This window comes from Lepisma saccharinum, chromosome 30 (genome assembly GCF_977018435.1).
Source record: "Lepisma saccharinum chromosome 30, izLepSacc3.1, whole genome shotgun sequence".
Classification (NCBI taxonomy): domain Eukaryota; kingdom Metazoa; phylum Arthropoda; class Insecta; order Zygentoma; family Lepismatidae; genus Lepisma; species Lepisma saccharinum.
This window is the reverse complement of record NC_139258.1, coordinates 9411472-9428400: the sequence shown is the minus strand read 5'-3', so window position 1 is coordinate 9428400 and position 16929 is coordinate 9411472. Positions and strand designations below refer to the sequence as shown.

General features: G+C 40.8%; 1 protein-coding gene across 3 annotated transcripts in view; it reads right to left on the bottom strand.

Annotated features, from left to right (window-relative positions):
• The window catches only part of MED14 (mediator complex subunit 14), a 136479-nt gene that overhangs the window by 99340 nt on the left and 20210 nt on the right, over nucleotides 1-16929 (bottom strand). For all 3 annotated transcript variants that reach the window (XM_083115640.1, XM_083115641.1, XM_083115642.1), the window contains exons 3-5: nucleotides 7667-7799; nucleotides 6190-6363; nucleotides 750-875 (exon numbers count right to left, since the gene is read on the bottom strand). In XM_083115640.1, the coding sequence (XP_082971766.1) occupies nucleotides 750-875; nucleotides 6190-6363; nucleotides 7667-7799 (433 nt within the window). The remainder of the gene's footprint in view (nucleotides 1-749; nucleotides 876-6189; nucleotides 6364-7666; nucleotides 7800-16929) is intronic.

Sequence of the window (16929 nt, the reverse complement as noted above, 5' to 3'; positions counted from 1 at the left end):
TGTCCTCGCACTTGGGCACAAATTGACACCTACGCACAACATTCACGAACGAAAAGCTAGAACGCAGTGAAAAATGAGCAAACCGATTCTTGCAGCTGCTTGAAATTCTATTTTTAGACAATGCAGGGTAACCCCTGTTGCAACTTGTGGACACTTGTGGTAAAAAAACAAAGGTTTCCTTCAGCACGCTTCGAAATTCCATTCTCACAACGCAGATTCAACAACCAGTCTTCCCCCTCCCCCGCGCAATCTCACGGAAAACTTTCATTTTGACATCGGATACTGATAAACAAGCTTCCTTCGAATGCAGTTAACAGGAGGGAGTGAAAAGCATTGCTTTAGAACAACAAAGCCGGTTTTCCTTTGTTGGCAAAAATTTGACCTTGAAAAGAGACGCAAAAGAGAAGTCCCTTTTCCCCTCCATTTTCATGAAGACAAACAAAAATGCAAAAAAACATTTCTGTTAAATACATGTGTTAGGAACAATATAAAAAAATCGAAATTCTAGCCAAAAATAGAAAAATTATAACGTAAAAACTACGACCTTGACACAGCATCTCGATCGAGACGCTTGGGACCGTGTGGGTTACATTTGGGTATCTCGATCGAGACGCTTGGGAAACTAAAGGTTAAAATATTTTTTTTAGTGGAGTGCAAAATTAACTAGTCCTTTTTCATTTCCTTTTTAGGGTAAAATTTTTCCCTTTAAAATCAGATTTCTAATAATCGTAATAAATAATAACACCAACCTTGAGATTTCTCATCTGGGCCAGCAAGTTGCTGGTGACCAGGCGATGCTGAATGACCTGATTCAGCCGTAGTAACGTAGATCTTTTCTCCTGAGGGGTGATGGGATCAGGAGGCACTATCCTTTCCTGAAACAAAAAAAAATCACAGTGTAAAAACCACAACTGTCATCTGAGCCTGCATAAAAGTGTAAAAAGTGCAGTGGTGATAGCACCAGTCATCAGAAAGTTACTTTTTACTTGACAGAAAACTTTAGGCCAAAAGTAACTTGTTGCCTCTAAAGAATGATATTGAAACAGTTACAACCAGGGTGCATCATGATTTTAGTTTTAAAAATTCCCTTTTGATGGTTTTTTAATTTAGATTGATTTTCTATTTTTTAATAAAACATGCTTAAAATTGCTTCTATGGTTTTTTGGCACCATAAATGTAGATATATATCTTTTTATATAGAAAGCTTTTTTTGGTAAACAAATTTGTAAAATAAGCAGTTTGATTACAGCAAATAAAAAAATATATGTAAATATACATTCTTTTGTTTTTGATATTGAATATATGAACCTACTAGGAAATGTTTGTTTAGTGTGTTCATGAAACTATAATAATTTCAGTAACTTTTCTTCCAGTGAAAATAATACCGTGCGTTCATTTCGATCTTCAGCCGAGAGATCGGGAGAAGCGTGGCGGGCGGCGCTGACAGAGATGCCGACATTTGCGGCCTGTAATGCCCGCTTATTTTTATGGACATATGCAGACATTTATATAAATATTGCAAAACGAGCACTAACCTGAGTTATAACACGCAAAAGTTCTGTAATTCATCCAAGTTCTGCCCTTATATACACAAATAAATACGCTTTAGAAACAATGTTAAGAGCCACAGATAATAAAACATTTTAATCATAGTTTTGACCAGTAACGTCCTGCTTAAGTATATATCCTTGAAAGAGTTTTGTGTCGATGGAGATCGTTTGGAGGTTTCGAATGTGCAACACTGTATCAAGATTACGCTGCAGACGAAACCGTTAAAAGTCAATGGTTTTCGTGGGCTTCCTTGCAATCCGAAATCTCCGAGCTCGAGTTTTTTGTTCCTTCGCGACTAGATGAAGACAGAGCTGTGAATATAGTGGCGAGCAGATGTAAACCAAGAGCATGTTAATTTTTTACTGTGCGCAAGAGTGTTATTCTTGGTTACGTGCCGTTACTTTTTTGTGTATGTGTGTTGTGTCAGTGAGACGATTGGAATGCCAGCCGCAAGGTTCACGTTAGAACAAAGAACTTTTATGTATGACACTTACGTGAAAATAGACTCGTGTCGAGACTAGGGATGGCCAAACGGATCCGGATCCGAAAAATCCGGATCCGTTTGGATCCGGATCCGGATCCGTTTGGATCTGGATCCGGATCTGCTTGGATCCGGATCCGAGAAATCCGGATCTACTTGGATCCGGATCCGTAAATTCCAGATCCGGATCCGAGAAATCCGGATCCGGATCCGAAAATCCCGGATCCGGATCTGAAAATTCGGGATCCGGATCCGGGTCCAAAAGTTCCGGATCCGGGTCCGAAAGTTCCGGATCCGGATCCGAGAGTTTCGTACCTCAATCCCATTATAATATTACCACACCTTAAAAGGTATTATGATCTTCGATTACAAATAAATTTTTCATTAGTTAGTCCTACAAGATTTTTTTTCAAGTGTTGTTCCTAAAATACTTTGCTACGCATCGGCTAACACACTCGTGCACAAATGTCCGAAGTGATTTTGTAAATGCCATTGAAACGAATATGTATTCATTCGAATGTATTGGAAATGAAAACACACATAAATGTGAGACATTCCATTCCAGGATGAAACCTTTAACACATATAACAAGATAGAAATGTTATAGAAAAATTATACAATTGTTCTACAGTTACAGTTTTACAAATTAAAATAAAACATTATAATATATGTAGTGTTAAATAATTACAAAGTGTAAGACTAACAAGGGAGGTTATCTAAAGGTCCCCCTCCGATTTCCATGAAACTTGGCAGTATAGTGGGGCCCAAAGGAAGAATTACGTGTTTTTTTGTTTCAGCTAAAAAACGGTTTTAGGGGGCAAAACCCCCTCAAATGTCAAGATGAGGACAAATTGAAGTGAGGATCTGACCCCTGTGTCTTTCCGATTTCCATGGAACTTGGCAGGTGTATAGTGGGGCCCAATGGAAGAAATACGTGTTTTTTTGTTTCAGATAAAAAAACGGTTTTAGGGGACAAAAGCCCCTCAAATGTCAAGATGAGGACAAATTGAAGTGAGGATCTGACCCTGTGTCCCCCTCCGATTTCCATGATACTTGGCAGGTGTGTGTATAAACGGGCCCAAATGAAGAAATACGTGTTTTTTTTTGTTTCAGCTAAAAAACGGTTTTAGGGGGCAAAACCCCCTCAAATGTCAAGATGAGGACAAATTGAAGTGAGGATCTGACCCCTGTGTCTTTCCGATTTCCATGAAACTTGGCAGGTGTATACTGTATAGTGGGGCCCAATGGAAGAAATACGTGTTTTTTTGTTTCAGATAAAAAACGGTTTTAGGGGGCAAAACCCCCTCAAATGTCAAGATGAGGACAAATTGAAGTGAGGATCTGACCCCTGTGTCTTTCCGATTTCCATGAAACTTGGCAGGTGTATAGTGGGGCCCAATGGAAAAAATACGTGTTTTTTTGTTTCAGATAAAAAAACGGTTTTAGGGGGCAAAACCCCCTCAAATGTCAAGATGAGGACAAATTGAAGTGAGGATCTGACCCTGTGTCCCCCTCCGATTTCCATGATACTTGGCAGGTGTGTGTATAAACGGGCCCAAATGAAGAAATACGTGTTTTTTTTTGTTTCAGCTAAAAAACGGTTTTAGGGGGCAAAACCCCCTCAAATGTCAAGATGAGGACAAATTGAAGTGAGGATCTGACCCCTGTGTCTTTCCGATTTCCATGAAACTTGGCAGGTGTATACTGTATAGTGGGGCCCAATGGAAGAAATATGTGTTTTTTTGTTTCAGATAAAAAACGGTTTTAGGGGGCAAAACCCCCTCAAATGTCAAGATGAGGACAAATTGAAGTGAGGATCTGACCCCTGTGTCTTTCCGATTTCCATGAAACTTGGCAGGTGTATAGTGGGGCCCAATGGAAGAAATACGTGTTTTTTTGTTTCAGATAAAAAAACGGTTTTAGGGGGCAAAACCCCCTCAAATGTCAAGATGAGGACAAATTGAAGTGAGGATCTGACCCTGTGTCCCCCTCCGATTTCCATGATACTTGGCAGGTGTGTGTATAAACGGGCCCAAATGAAGAAATACGTGTTTTTTTTTGTTTCAGCTAAAAAACGGTTTTACAGGGCGAAACCCACTGAATTGTCAAGATGAGGACAAATTGAAGTGGGGATCTGACCCCTGTGTCCCCCTCAGATTTCCATGAAACTTGGCAGAAGAAATACGTGTTTTTTTGTTTCGGAAAAAAATTTGTTCTAGAGGGCAACCTCCTCTCAAATGTCAAGATGAGGACAAATTGAAGTGGGGATCTGACCCCTGAGTTCCCCTCCGATTTCCATGAAACGTGGCAGGTGTATAGAGGGGCCCGAAGGAAGAATTACGTGTTTTTTTGTTTGAGCTAAAAACTGTTTCAGGGGGCAAAATCCCCTCAAATGTCAAGAAGAGGACAAATTGAAGTAAGGATCTGACCCCTGTGTTCCCCTCCGATTTTCATGAAACTTCGCAGGTGTATAGAGGGGTCCAAAGGAAGAAATACGTGTTTTTTTGTTTCGGCTAAAATACTGTTTTAGGGGGCAAAACCCGCCTCAAATGTCAAGATTAGGACAAATTGCCGTGGGAATCATCTGACCCCTGTGTCCCCCTCCGATTCCCATGAAATTTGACAGGTGTATAGAGAGGCCCTATGCCCCCTGTTTCTTCCTATGCCATATTTACGTGGTTTCGGGGACTTCAATTTCTCCTCATCTTGACATTTGAGGGGGGGGGGCTCTATACACCTGCCAAGTTTCATGGAAATCGGAGGGGGAGACTTAGACCTCCCTAGTAAGTAAGTGTATTAATTAATTACAAACCGCGCACGCGAGCACACACACTATATATATATATATGTGTGTGTATGTATATTATATATATATGTATATTAGCAGGTAACAATATGTTATAAGCACATTCTTACTTTCCAAAGAAGCGCATGTGGGATGGCAAATCGGATCCGGATCCAAAAGTACCGGATCCGGATCCGAAAGTACCTGATCCGGATCTGAAAGTACCAGATCCGGATCCGAAAATTCTGGATCCGTATCCGAAAGTTCTGTATCCGGATCCGAAAGTTCTGGATCCGGATCCGAATCTGAAAATTCCGGATCCGCGGATCCGGATCCGAAAGTTCTGGATCTGGATCCGGATCTGAAAATTCCGGATCCGCAGATCCGGATCTGAAAATTCCGGATCCGGATCTGAAAATTCCGGATCCGGATCTGAAAATTCCAGATCCGGATCCGAAAAATTTTAGGATCCGGATCCTAAGGATCCGGAACCAACCGGATCCGGATTTCGGATCCGCCAGGATCCGGATCTGGCCACCCCTAGTCGAGACGTGTGTAGGCAATTTGTACAGAAATTCCCAGGCGTTTCACCTCCACATAGAGATACGGTTAGACATCTTGTCCTTAAATTACGAGAAACAGGATCGTTAAATTTTAAAACACCTAAGCAAAAACGACAGATTCTAACCGAAGCAAAACTTGATGAAATTGGTGCAGCGTTAGAACGTTCTCCAAACAAACCTCTACGCCGTGTTTCACAGGAGATGGGCGTGTCAAAATCATCAGCACATACAGCCACTAAGCTACTAAAATTAAAACCGTACTCTTATAACACAGGTTAGTGCTCGTTTTGCAATATTTATATAAATGTCTGCATACGTCCATAAAAATAAGCGGGCGTTACAGGCCGCAAATGTCGGCATCTCCGTTAGCGTCGTGCGCCACGCTTCTCCTGATCTTTCGGCTGAAGATCGAAATGAACGCACGGTACATTCTGACTGACTGGCTCCTTTGAGTTTCATCGCTCTGTCACTTTATTTCGCTTTTTCACAACATTAATCTGATTATTTATTGACCGTCCGTACCAAAAAGAACAAATTTGCTGTTTTCCACAATGAAAATACTAAATCCTTGTCGGAATGCAAGAAAGATACAACAACTTCTTTGTATTGCATCAACTTTTGGCTAATCATGCTTATGACAAAACAAATTATGATAGGACTCTAACAAAGAACCCCGGATCTTTGCTGATGAATACGAAAGTTGAGAAATTGATATTCTCTGGTAACTACTAGAGTGAGACAGAATGTCTGAACATATCACCTGGAGAATTTTAAGCTTCTTAACATATTAATGGACACTAAATACTCACTCGGATGCAAGACGGTAGGCGAGAGTAGGTGCCTGTGGTGAGGACCTCAATGGCTGCTGGGATGTGGAAGTTGGGAAGCCTCGCGTGGACGAGTGTTTCCCTGGCCATCCGTGCCAGCATGTCGGCCGTCTCCACGAACAGCAAGGACTGTTTATCCAGAAACGCCATAATGTGCTGGAAGTAGACCATAAACAACCTTCACAACCCTTTCACATATTAACATAAAAACAAATAAGAAGGAAATAAAAGAACTTGCATTTTATGACTAGAGTTCGGAAGTTGACCTTAAAAATGTACAAATTACCTTAAAATGGCCTAAAAATGATATTTTGCATAAATCAATTACTATTTCTTTAATAAATATTGTGACTAATTTTACCTTAAAAGCACAGATTAAAGTGATAATAGTGGCCAGCAAGGAGAAACCTTAAAGTAGGCTTCACACAAAGCATTTTATGTTCATTACCACAATTAATTATTTAATCCATTGCCAAACATTTCAGTTAAAAATAATATCACACTTTTCCATTAACTACAGCGTGTTCCGTTCAAACCTCCCCCCTTTCAATTCATCATTGCTAAAACGTTATGAAACATAATACAATGCGAGTGGTTCTAGATGAAAGAGAAACTCACAGAATTTTCTTGCATGACCTCGAAGTTCACCGTTCTCTCACTATGCAGGGCCACAATCACATAAAGCACAATGGCGATTCCGCAGCAGCGCGCACAATCTGTATTCTGGTATGCAGAGACCAAATCAATCATTAGTGCAAAGAAATTACCGGAGAGAATATGGAGGAGAAGCACCTGATGGGAAAACCATTAAGGCATGGTGTGCGAAGTTTGAACTGCTTGGACGCTTGGCAAAATGATTTATGTGGGCTTCTCTGAAATCCTGCTCGAATATCTTCCACTTTCTCCTCCGAAACACGTTGATGAGAACCACCGGATTGTTTATTAACACTTCCAGTCGCCAAAAACTTGAATTGAAATGTGGGAGGTTTGAACGGAACACACTGTATATTTTTTATTAATGCCAAACTTGCTAAAAGGACAATCTCAAGAAATTTAAATATGTAAGTTATGCTAGCAAGTACATCTAAAATTCAGAAAACAACAGCGGAGGAGGGAAATGAACCCCACAAATGAAGAAAAATGGCAAAAAAAATTAAAAATGACCTAAAGGTTTTCTGGTTCTAACTGAAGGATAACAGACAGGCTCAGAAAAAATACAATTTTTCATCAACTTCCGAGCTCTAATTATGACAGTTTTGGAACATGACAGGATCAGTTAAGTGTATTAACAAAATCAACCCTGGTAATTATTTTTGATGGCACACATTATTTGCTGTTATTGCCAAATAGGTACATGCAAATTTAGTTTTTGCAATATACAGTTACTAAAAAATAGTATTTGGTTAAATAGCTGTGACATGTACATAAAATTGTGCAAGATGTTGAAAATTGTACTTACAGCAGACTTGTCCACTTTGGAAGCACTGTTGGCCCACTTGACCAAAGCCAACAGCCGCACGAACAACTGCCGAGTCCTGGCAGAGAAGTTGTAGATCTCAATTTTTCTCTCCATATCGGTCTTCCGAGGCAACCTACAAACAAAAACAATCATAAAAATTTCTCTGCAATTTTCTGGTTTTCAATAGTTACTCAATCAAACAATTACTCAATTATATAGTGCGTTTTTCTGTCACTTGTGCTGCCTGCCTGCAGATGGCCAGACAGCAACTCCAGTCAAATCGCGTGTGATATCTCCCTTATCGAAACCGCTAGCTTCAAAATGACTTCAAGTTCTCAAAATTACAGTTACAATTACAAAATAAGCACGTACCTTGTGACAGGGGATGTTGGAAATGTTGTCCTCGTCCGTCCACACATTTCTGACATTTCTCAGCTCCTGAAATTGTTTCAGTTTCTCTCCTGATATTCCTCTTCAGTTCTTCTAATGTGTGGGGGTTAGTTGACCGACTTTATTTTGTTGTAACGCGTACACATGTGCCATTATTGAAACTATAGCAAAACACAAATAACACTTGGAAGACTAAGCACTTTATAAAACACTAGAAAATCACATGGTCCTCCTCCGTAGCCGAGCGGGTTAAGGCGTTCACTCGTTTTGAGATCCTTTCGCTGCGCGACGGCGTAGGTTCGAATCCGGCTCTGGTCGGAATTTATTCGGCCTACGTATAGGGCCGGTCGAACCCACCATCGTGAGGAAATTGGGAAGCTCCGAGTGAGTGAGCGTAATCCGGTCACGGAGACCTACTATTATGACGGTAGGTGTCATAAGCGTTCCTCACAAGTTGATATATGTGGTTTAACCTGGTTGATAACATAGAAGTCTATTGGGTACTGTAATTGCCCATAGATGGCAGTAGGATACAGATCAGCCGACAGAGCTGATATTTGATTCAAAGGACTCTCAATAGATGTCCTCAGTGCACCCTGAATTTAAATTTGTCAAATTAATGTTTTGTTTATTAATTTAATTATGATTGAGATCTTAATACAAAGAGTGATATTGTTTTCTAATAACATATCACCAAGTTGAAATGCAGACTTATTTTGTAGTGATTATTACGTACTTTCATAAAGAAGAAAGATCCATGAAGCCGGAATATAGGTACCGTTCAACAGGAACTGATTACAAAGAACGGATCGTGGAACCCGTCGGCCTAGTAAAAAACGAAGGGGCTTGGACGATTGGAATCGTATGCAAGAACTGGGTAAAAGGAACGGATCAGGGACTCGGTCCTGGAGGAGACATGTGGATGGTGGTTGAAACGCAACGGGCGGAAAAAGAATCATTGGAAATCGCGCTGAATGAAAACTATAAGTGAATCCATATGGTTGGACATGTTCCCAAAAGGTTGCAATTTACGAATCTCAACAAGTTTCGAAATAAAAGTTAGTGTGGAAAAGGATATTATAAGTTGAATTCTGTGGTGACATATCCGGCCGGAGGACTGGTGACGTGTAAGTACACATCTCTTTGAATACCTGCGCAGTAATCAGGTGAGTGTACCAGGAACACGAAATATTCAATAATTTATCTACTATATTCATATGCTAGCATTCGTGTGTTCGATAATGGCCATTATGCGCGAGTTGTGCTTCCGTTAGACTGGGCGGGAAAATTTGCGCGTCGCGTAGCCATCTTGGTAAAAATGTTGTAAAGGAACTCGAATGATGGCTAAAGGGTACTGAATGTGTAAATTTGAATCTGATTCATCTTTGAATCAATTTAGGCAACAATATTCCAGCATGTATGGATCATAGTTATTAGGTTATACATTTGCTTACTTAGAAAAACATTGGTGGAAAAAGAGTATCAATTTTCGTATTTACCAGTAGCTGTATGCAGTGCAACTAGCTTGCTGGAAAAAGCCTTTTATGTTCTAAGTAGAATGTTAAACGGGGACTGTATTATGTTCCGTTAATCTAAAAATATACATGTGCAAGCATATATCCTTAAGGACAAATTTTTGAGAAAAGGTACAAATTCATAAAATACTGAATTGTATCATAATTCCTTATATTGTAAATTTACTTATTTTCGTGTTGCCTGCATAAAGGAAAAACAGTATTGCATATAATCTTGAGTATGGATTTGTCATTATTATTCGTTGTAACATATCACTCCATATCTGATAGTTCCGGAATCGCAGGCACGCAATTGTAGTACGTGGCCTACTTCAAAGATAAACAGGGTCAGTTATTAGGTTGTAATTGACATTGCTATAAATGCTTGTTGTTAAATAAACATCTATTATCGACTCGTGATTTTGCGATTTAAACCTTATGATTTTCTTAGAGTGTAAATTGTGTACATATTTCTGTGTTTAATGCTGATGTTCCTTTTCAGTGGGGGAGTGTGCGTTTCGCTCTGGTCAATAAGGGTTATTTCTATGCTTGGGGGAATGGTTTAGTGGGATAGGATAGCTGAAACAATAGGTTAGGGCATATTCAGGTTGTATGATGGCAGCCTGGGTGCGTTGGGGGAATGTGGTATAGAAAGGGGGGGGCGATTCTGTTGAGGAGTAGATGTATATGAGGAAATTGACTGTTTGAAAAGGATGGGCATTGTTAACTTCGTTTCACTGTAGTCCAATTGACATCGCTACTAGTGCTACCGATTGCAGTTCTAGGGTTTTCTGTGAAATTTTGGTCCTATTGCAACAGATATCGAGAATCTGATTTTCAGTTCCTCGATGTCAGTTTCATAGAATTTGAATCTTATTTGAGTTTCAAATTCCCAGGGGCATTTCTTAAGATCTCGAAACCCAATTTGAACTTGCGCTTCATAAGATTATGAGACTCAATGGCAGGGTGACTGCAGTGGTCGGATTTGCTCGCGCGTTAAACAAATTAATTTTGTTTCTAATTCTAATTAATTTCCTTCAAAAAAAAAAAAAAATGGGTACGGAAAATGAGCCAGTGACTTTGGACACCTTACTTTCCTTTATTAAGGAAAGCACGCAGGCGTCCAAAGAGAGCACGGAGTTGCTCAAGCAGGAACTTAAGGAAAGCACTCAGGCGTCCAAAGAGAGCACGGAGTTGCTCAAGCAGGAACTTAAGGAAAGCACTCAGGCGTCCAAAGAGAGCACGGAGTTGCTCAAGCAGGAACTTAAGGAAAGTAGTCAGAATCTAAAGTCTGAATTAACTGAGCATTCCAGTAGGTTGGTAGGTGACCTTAGGGCTGACCTCAATGATACAAACAAATGTATCTTAAATATGCAGCAAAACCTGGTTAGGAATTGCGAGGGCCTCAAAGAACTTACGCTTACGTTATCACAATATAGGATTGAATGCATAAGCAGGGCAGAGGGGCTTGATAAGAAATGTGAGGATCTGGCTAGTAGGTTGGATGTGGAAGTACAGGGTGTGCAAAAGTCCTTGGGCCAGATGGAAATTCATAATGAAAATCGTTTCAAATCCTTGGAAGGGCAAATAGTAGAAAGGGTGTTGGATAAGTTGGGAGGTAAGGATATAGAGAAGAGGCAAATTCCAAAAGGTCTTCAATTAGCAAAATCGGTTAGTGATAGTGAGGTGGGAGTAGTAAAGAAGGAAGTTTCTTCGCCTTCTCAGCAGTTGAAACATATTTCTTCTCAGGATCAAGCTAATGAAGCTCTGGTTGTTAACACCGTGCCTGCAGAAGTTATGGTGACACTGAGGTCCCTTGAGGACTCGATGGGTAGAGTTAGCAAGGTTTTGGATAGCTGGGGTCGAGAAGGTACATGTAAAGTAGACCGTCTGCAAGTTAATCGAGGTAAACCAGTTAAGAGTAAAGATGTTGGTCACTTGGTCTCTGGGGACACTGGATTGGGTCGTAAGGATAAGGCCACCTCTACGGATAATTCTGACGCTGCAGATAGTCGGACAATCATAGAATCAAAACAGTTTGTTTGCAACTGTGTTTCTAGTGCAGAGTCTTCTACGGAAACTGAAAGACCTGGGAAGGGACTGACTGCGTTGAAAGGGAAAAGTTATTTAAAGACCAGACATAGAAGGCTTAAACCGTGTAGGTCTTTAGAAAAGTTTGAAGCTCTGAAGGGTGCTGGCCTGGGAAACGGGGAACAATCTGATCTTAAGGGGAATCAGGGCTTGGCTCATACGAAGTTGTTCAGTATAAAACCTCAAGATTTGTTGAAGTTCCCAAAGTTTAATGGTCTGATTACAAATGTAACACCCACTGAATTCCTCGAAAAAGTGGAGGAACTTCTGGAGTTGTATGGTATCGATCAGGTTCAATACATTAAATACGTGCCAAAACTCTTGACTGAGAGTGCGAAGATCTGGTTTTCCGAAAGAAAGGCTCGGTTGGTCTCATATGATTTGTTCAAATCAGAATTCATCAATCATTATGAAAGCTCAAGGTGGCGTAGCACCTGCCTGGCAAAAGTATTAAATTCACCTTATCAAAAAACCTCTGAGGAAAGCGTGTTACAGTTCTTCTCTAAGAACTTTAAGTTGCTTCGCACCATCCAACCCAAAGCAGAAGAATCGCATATTGTAGCTCAGCTGGGTATTCTCTTACCATACAAATTAAGAGAACATTTGGTGATGCAGGACATTTCGTCTTTCGCTGAGGCAACTCACGCAATAGAAAATTTTGAGTCGCTGAAAGAGGCAGTTGTCAAGCGAGACCTAGCTTCTCCTCTGCGGGGTAAGAGTTTCAAGGCAGGGATTAACAAAGTTATGGTTGCTTCGCAGGATTCAGAAATCCAGGACAAGTCGTGCATTCCCACATTGACAACTCCCTCTATGAATGGTGGGAAGGGCACTCGTTCGAGTCCTAAGTCCAAACGGCGATGGCATAATAACAGAGATTTTGTAGAGGATTCTTCGTCGGGAAACGGAGATCGACTCGCATCGAAGGAGGTGATGTGAGCTCGCTTGGGAATAATCCTCCTGGTAAAGGGATCGCCTCAGTAGTACAGCAAGGTCAAAGGGATGTAGCTAAGATGTCAAATACTTGTGAACCATTATTGGAAGGAAAACAGTTGATCGGCGATAGCATGTTGCTTAGGCTTGCTCAGAAGTTTTGTAACGGTCAACTCAATGTTGATGAGCAAGGTAATCGGGGTATAGGACTGTCGGTGAGTGGGCAAACCACAGAGCAGCTGAACAGTAGATTAAGATCGTGTTCAAAGTTGACCGATTCGGTAATTCTCATGATTGGCACGAATGACATCCTTAACTTCCAATCTGAAGAAGTTGTTAAGCGTAACATGTTAGAAACGTTGGAACTGTTATCGCACAGAACAAAAGAAATTATTTGGTTGACCCTACCTCCCTTAGCACGCATTATGCGTAATGAAAATTCATATGTTTGGAGGAAATGGAAAGGGATCAATGAGTTTATAGTTTCACTTCACAATGATAGAAATGTCAAGGTGCATGACATCTCTTCGCTGTTCTTCAGCAGTCAGGGCGATATACGAGTAAATTTGTTTGAAGAGTTCATAGGTAATCCTTCACGGGGAAAAATGGATCGTGTGCACTGGAATAGGGAAGGTATGGTGTGTGTGCTCAATTTTCTTAGGGGTAAAGGAGTCTTGGGAAAATCGCAGCCAAGGGCTACTCAACCAAATTCGCAGATTGTGGTTGAGGCCGAGGTTCATGCGGTTGATGAACCGTCCATGCAACGACCTAATTCGGAAAACCGAAGGGAAGCTCTGACCTACGGGCGGGGGGTGAGAGTAAGGTAGAACATCCTGCCATTATGTATGTAAATATTAATGATATCGGGGAAGGAACTGATTTTGATGATTCGAAGAATTTATTTGTACCTGTAAATATTGATTCTAAACGGTGCGCTTCTGCTTTGATTCAAATTGCTATTTTAGGTAAACCATTTGTTGCCCTCTGCGACAGTGGCGCCGAGGCGAGCCTATTGGGAATGAGCGTCTGGAAATCCATCTCATCATTAATCTCTAGGCCAAGGTTGGAACCTGCTTCCGGCATAAAATTGATTGATTATTCCGGCTCAAAAGCAAAATCAGTAGAGGGAATTGCGAAGGTAATGATCAATTTGGGGGGCTATGATTACTATGTGCGTTTTATCGTAGTGAAAAATTTAAATATTCCTGTGTTATTAGGATTAGATGTCATATATGGGATTCATGGGGAACTCAATTTTGACGAGGAGGCCTTTTTCTATAGAACACCCAATGGTAGGGCTCTTTTAAAGTTTACTCCTCTTAAAGAAGTCGACACTCTGGAGTCGGAGGTGCCAATATCCAACGTATCTTTGAATTCACCCGGATTAGAGAATCAACCCTTAGATTGGATAGACAAATTAAAAGGTTTTCTAAATCTAGATGGGGATTTAAATTCAAGGTTTTTGGGGATGCTAACCTCGTTTGAACAGACCTTTTCGGAGAAACCAGGGTTGTGTAAAGAATATGTCCATCGCATGGAACTTGACACAAAGGTCCCGATCGTTGCAAAGAACTACCCTATTCCCTATGCATACAGAGACAAGGTGAGGGAACAATTAAATCGAATGCTGGAATGGGGGGTGATAGAACTATCAGACTCAGAATACCGTTCGCCGTTGTTAGTTGTCCCGAAATCTAATGGGGAAATTCGCCTGTGCGTAGATCTAAAGAAAGTCAACCAGCATGTTAAACCGATGCAACTGACTCCAATGAAAATTGATGATCTATTGACTTCTTTTTTAGACTGTAAATTTTTTACTTCACTTGACTTGGGAAATGCCTATTGGCAGGTACCTTTGCATGAGGACAGTCGCAGGTACACTGCTTTTGCATTCGAGGGTATTTTGTATCAATTCAGGCGGGTGGTGTTTGGCTCGGTGAACGGCACAGCGGTATTTGTTGACGTGATGAACAGAGTGCTCGGTTCGTTCTTGGATTTTGTGGTTGTATATGTGGATGATATAATAATCAAGTCTAGGGACTTCGAGTCGCATCTAAAGCACGTAGCTTTGGTGTTGGAAAGGCTAAGCTGTGCAGGTTTCACATTGAAGTTGGAAAAATGCAAATTCGCGGTTAAAGAGTTTAAATTTCTGGGACATATCGTCTCCACGCAGGGTATCACCAAGGATCCAGCTTACGTGGACTCAATAGTCAACTTACGTAAACCAGAAAATTTGAAACAACTACAAAAAATTCTAGGCAGTTTCAATTGGTTGGCTAAATATATACACAATTATGCCATCATTGCGAATCCTTTATATGAATTGTTGAAATTGAAGACAAAATGGCGTTGGTCCATGGAAGCTGATGAGGCGTTTAAGCGACTTAAGTCCCTGGTAGTCCAAGAGGTGACACTGAATTTTCCGAATTTTGAAGCAACGTTTTATATTCAAACGGATGCATCTCTTGTGGGAATAGGGGGTTATTGTTTTCAAATCGTAGAGGGAAACATGAGACCTTTAGGATTTGTTAGTAGACTGCTCAGATCATATGAAAAGTCTTACACCTCGACTGAAATTGAAGTTTTAGCCATCCTGTTTACCATAGGGAAATTTTCCACCTTTCTCAAAGGTAGACGGTTTGTAGTCGTGTCAGACCACAAATCCCTTACGTGGCTCGAGTCGGCCCATTCTTGGAATGCTCGACTTACTAGATGGTTCATCCAAATGCAACAATATTCTTTTGTGGTACAGTATTGTAAAGGAGCTGACAATGTTTTGGCTGATACACTGAGCAGGAATTTTCCCGATGTAATGGATGAACAATTTTTAGTTAATATTTCAGCTGTCTCACCCTTGGTTAAGGAAATTGTCACTAGGGAAGAATTGATCTTGTTTCAGAGTCAGGATACTAATTTGAAACAAATCATAGATCATTTAAGGGGCACGATGGTGAATGTCAATCCTCGATCTAGAACTTGGAACCAAACGTATAGTTTGTATAACGATGTATTGTATATTAAAGATTTCCATACAGATTCTCGCTGTAGGATCTGTATTCCTGACAAGTTAATTGAAAAAGTGTTGAGCGCATGTCATGATGATTTGGGGCATTTCGGTGTCGCGAAAACCCTATCACAAGTTTACCAAGTATTTTATTGGAAAGGGATGCAGACGGATGTAAAGTCTTACGTAAAAAATTGCGAGCTCTGTCAGCGCACCAAACCAAATAAACATCCGGCAAAATTCGTCGCAAAATCTCACGTCATGAACAAACCTGGGCAATTACTGTTCATTGATCTCCAAGGTCCGTTCACGTTGGGTCCGAAGCGGGAAAGGTTCCTATTTACGGTTTTAGATGCTGCATCCAGGTATATGGTTGCCTATCCCATTGTTAATAGTAATGCCAAGACGATAGTAAATAAGTTGACTCAGATTTATTTTGTGCACTTAGGTGTCCCGAAACAGATAGTTTCTGATAACGGACCGCAATTCAAGTCAAAAATTTTTGAAGAGGCTATGAAAACATGGGGTATTCAACTGGTGTATACTCCGGTATACCATCCTAGCTCAAACCTGGTCGAGCGCTATCACTCAGAGTTAAATCGATTGATGAGGGTGCTGTGTTGTTCTAATCATAACAAATGGCCGGAACACATAGCACAGGCGTTATACCTCTTAAACGGTTCCATTGCGACTCAGACGGGATACTCTCCTTTGGAGCTTAGGTTAAATATGTCAAGAAGACTGACGGATATTCCGCTTAGGGACGGGGAAAATAACGTCACGTGGGATGGCAAGCTGGTGATGTCAAATCTCAACAGTTTTAGTAAAAGGCAAGAAAGATTAAAAAGGCTCAATGCCGAAAAGATGGCTAATCCTGCCGTCGAAGTGGGTAATTTGGTCTTCATTAAAAACCAAAACCCAGGTGGTCTCAAAGATAAAATAATAAAAAAGTACTGTCAACTGTTTGTAGGACCTTATTTGTGCGTTGAGAACAACGGGAATTCGACGTTGTCGTTAGTTGATTGTTTATCAGGAGAAAGATTAAATAATCAGTCAATCGAAAACTGCAAATTGTGGTTATGTTCCCGCGACAAATGGTTGTTTTGGGTCAAAAGGGTGCAGGAGTTGAATTTGGACGGGGTGAACGAGTTGTTGCCGATACTCATCGGTTCCTGTGAGCAACCAAATGCCAGGGCAGGGGTTAAGGATGTTCACGAAAGTCTTTGAAATTTGGCATGATAAATCTTTTGTAGGTCAAGTGATATCATACCTGCGGCGGGCATGATAGCCAAGTTGGTGTGGTTTCGCGGCGGACTGCAGTTTTGGGATTTAAT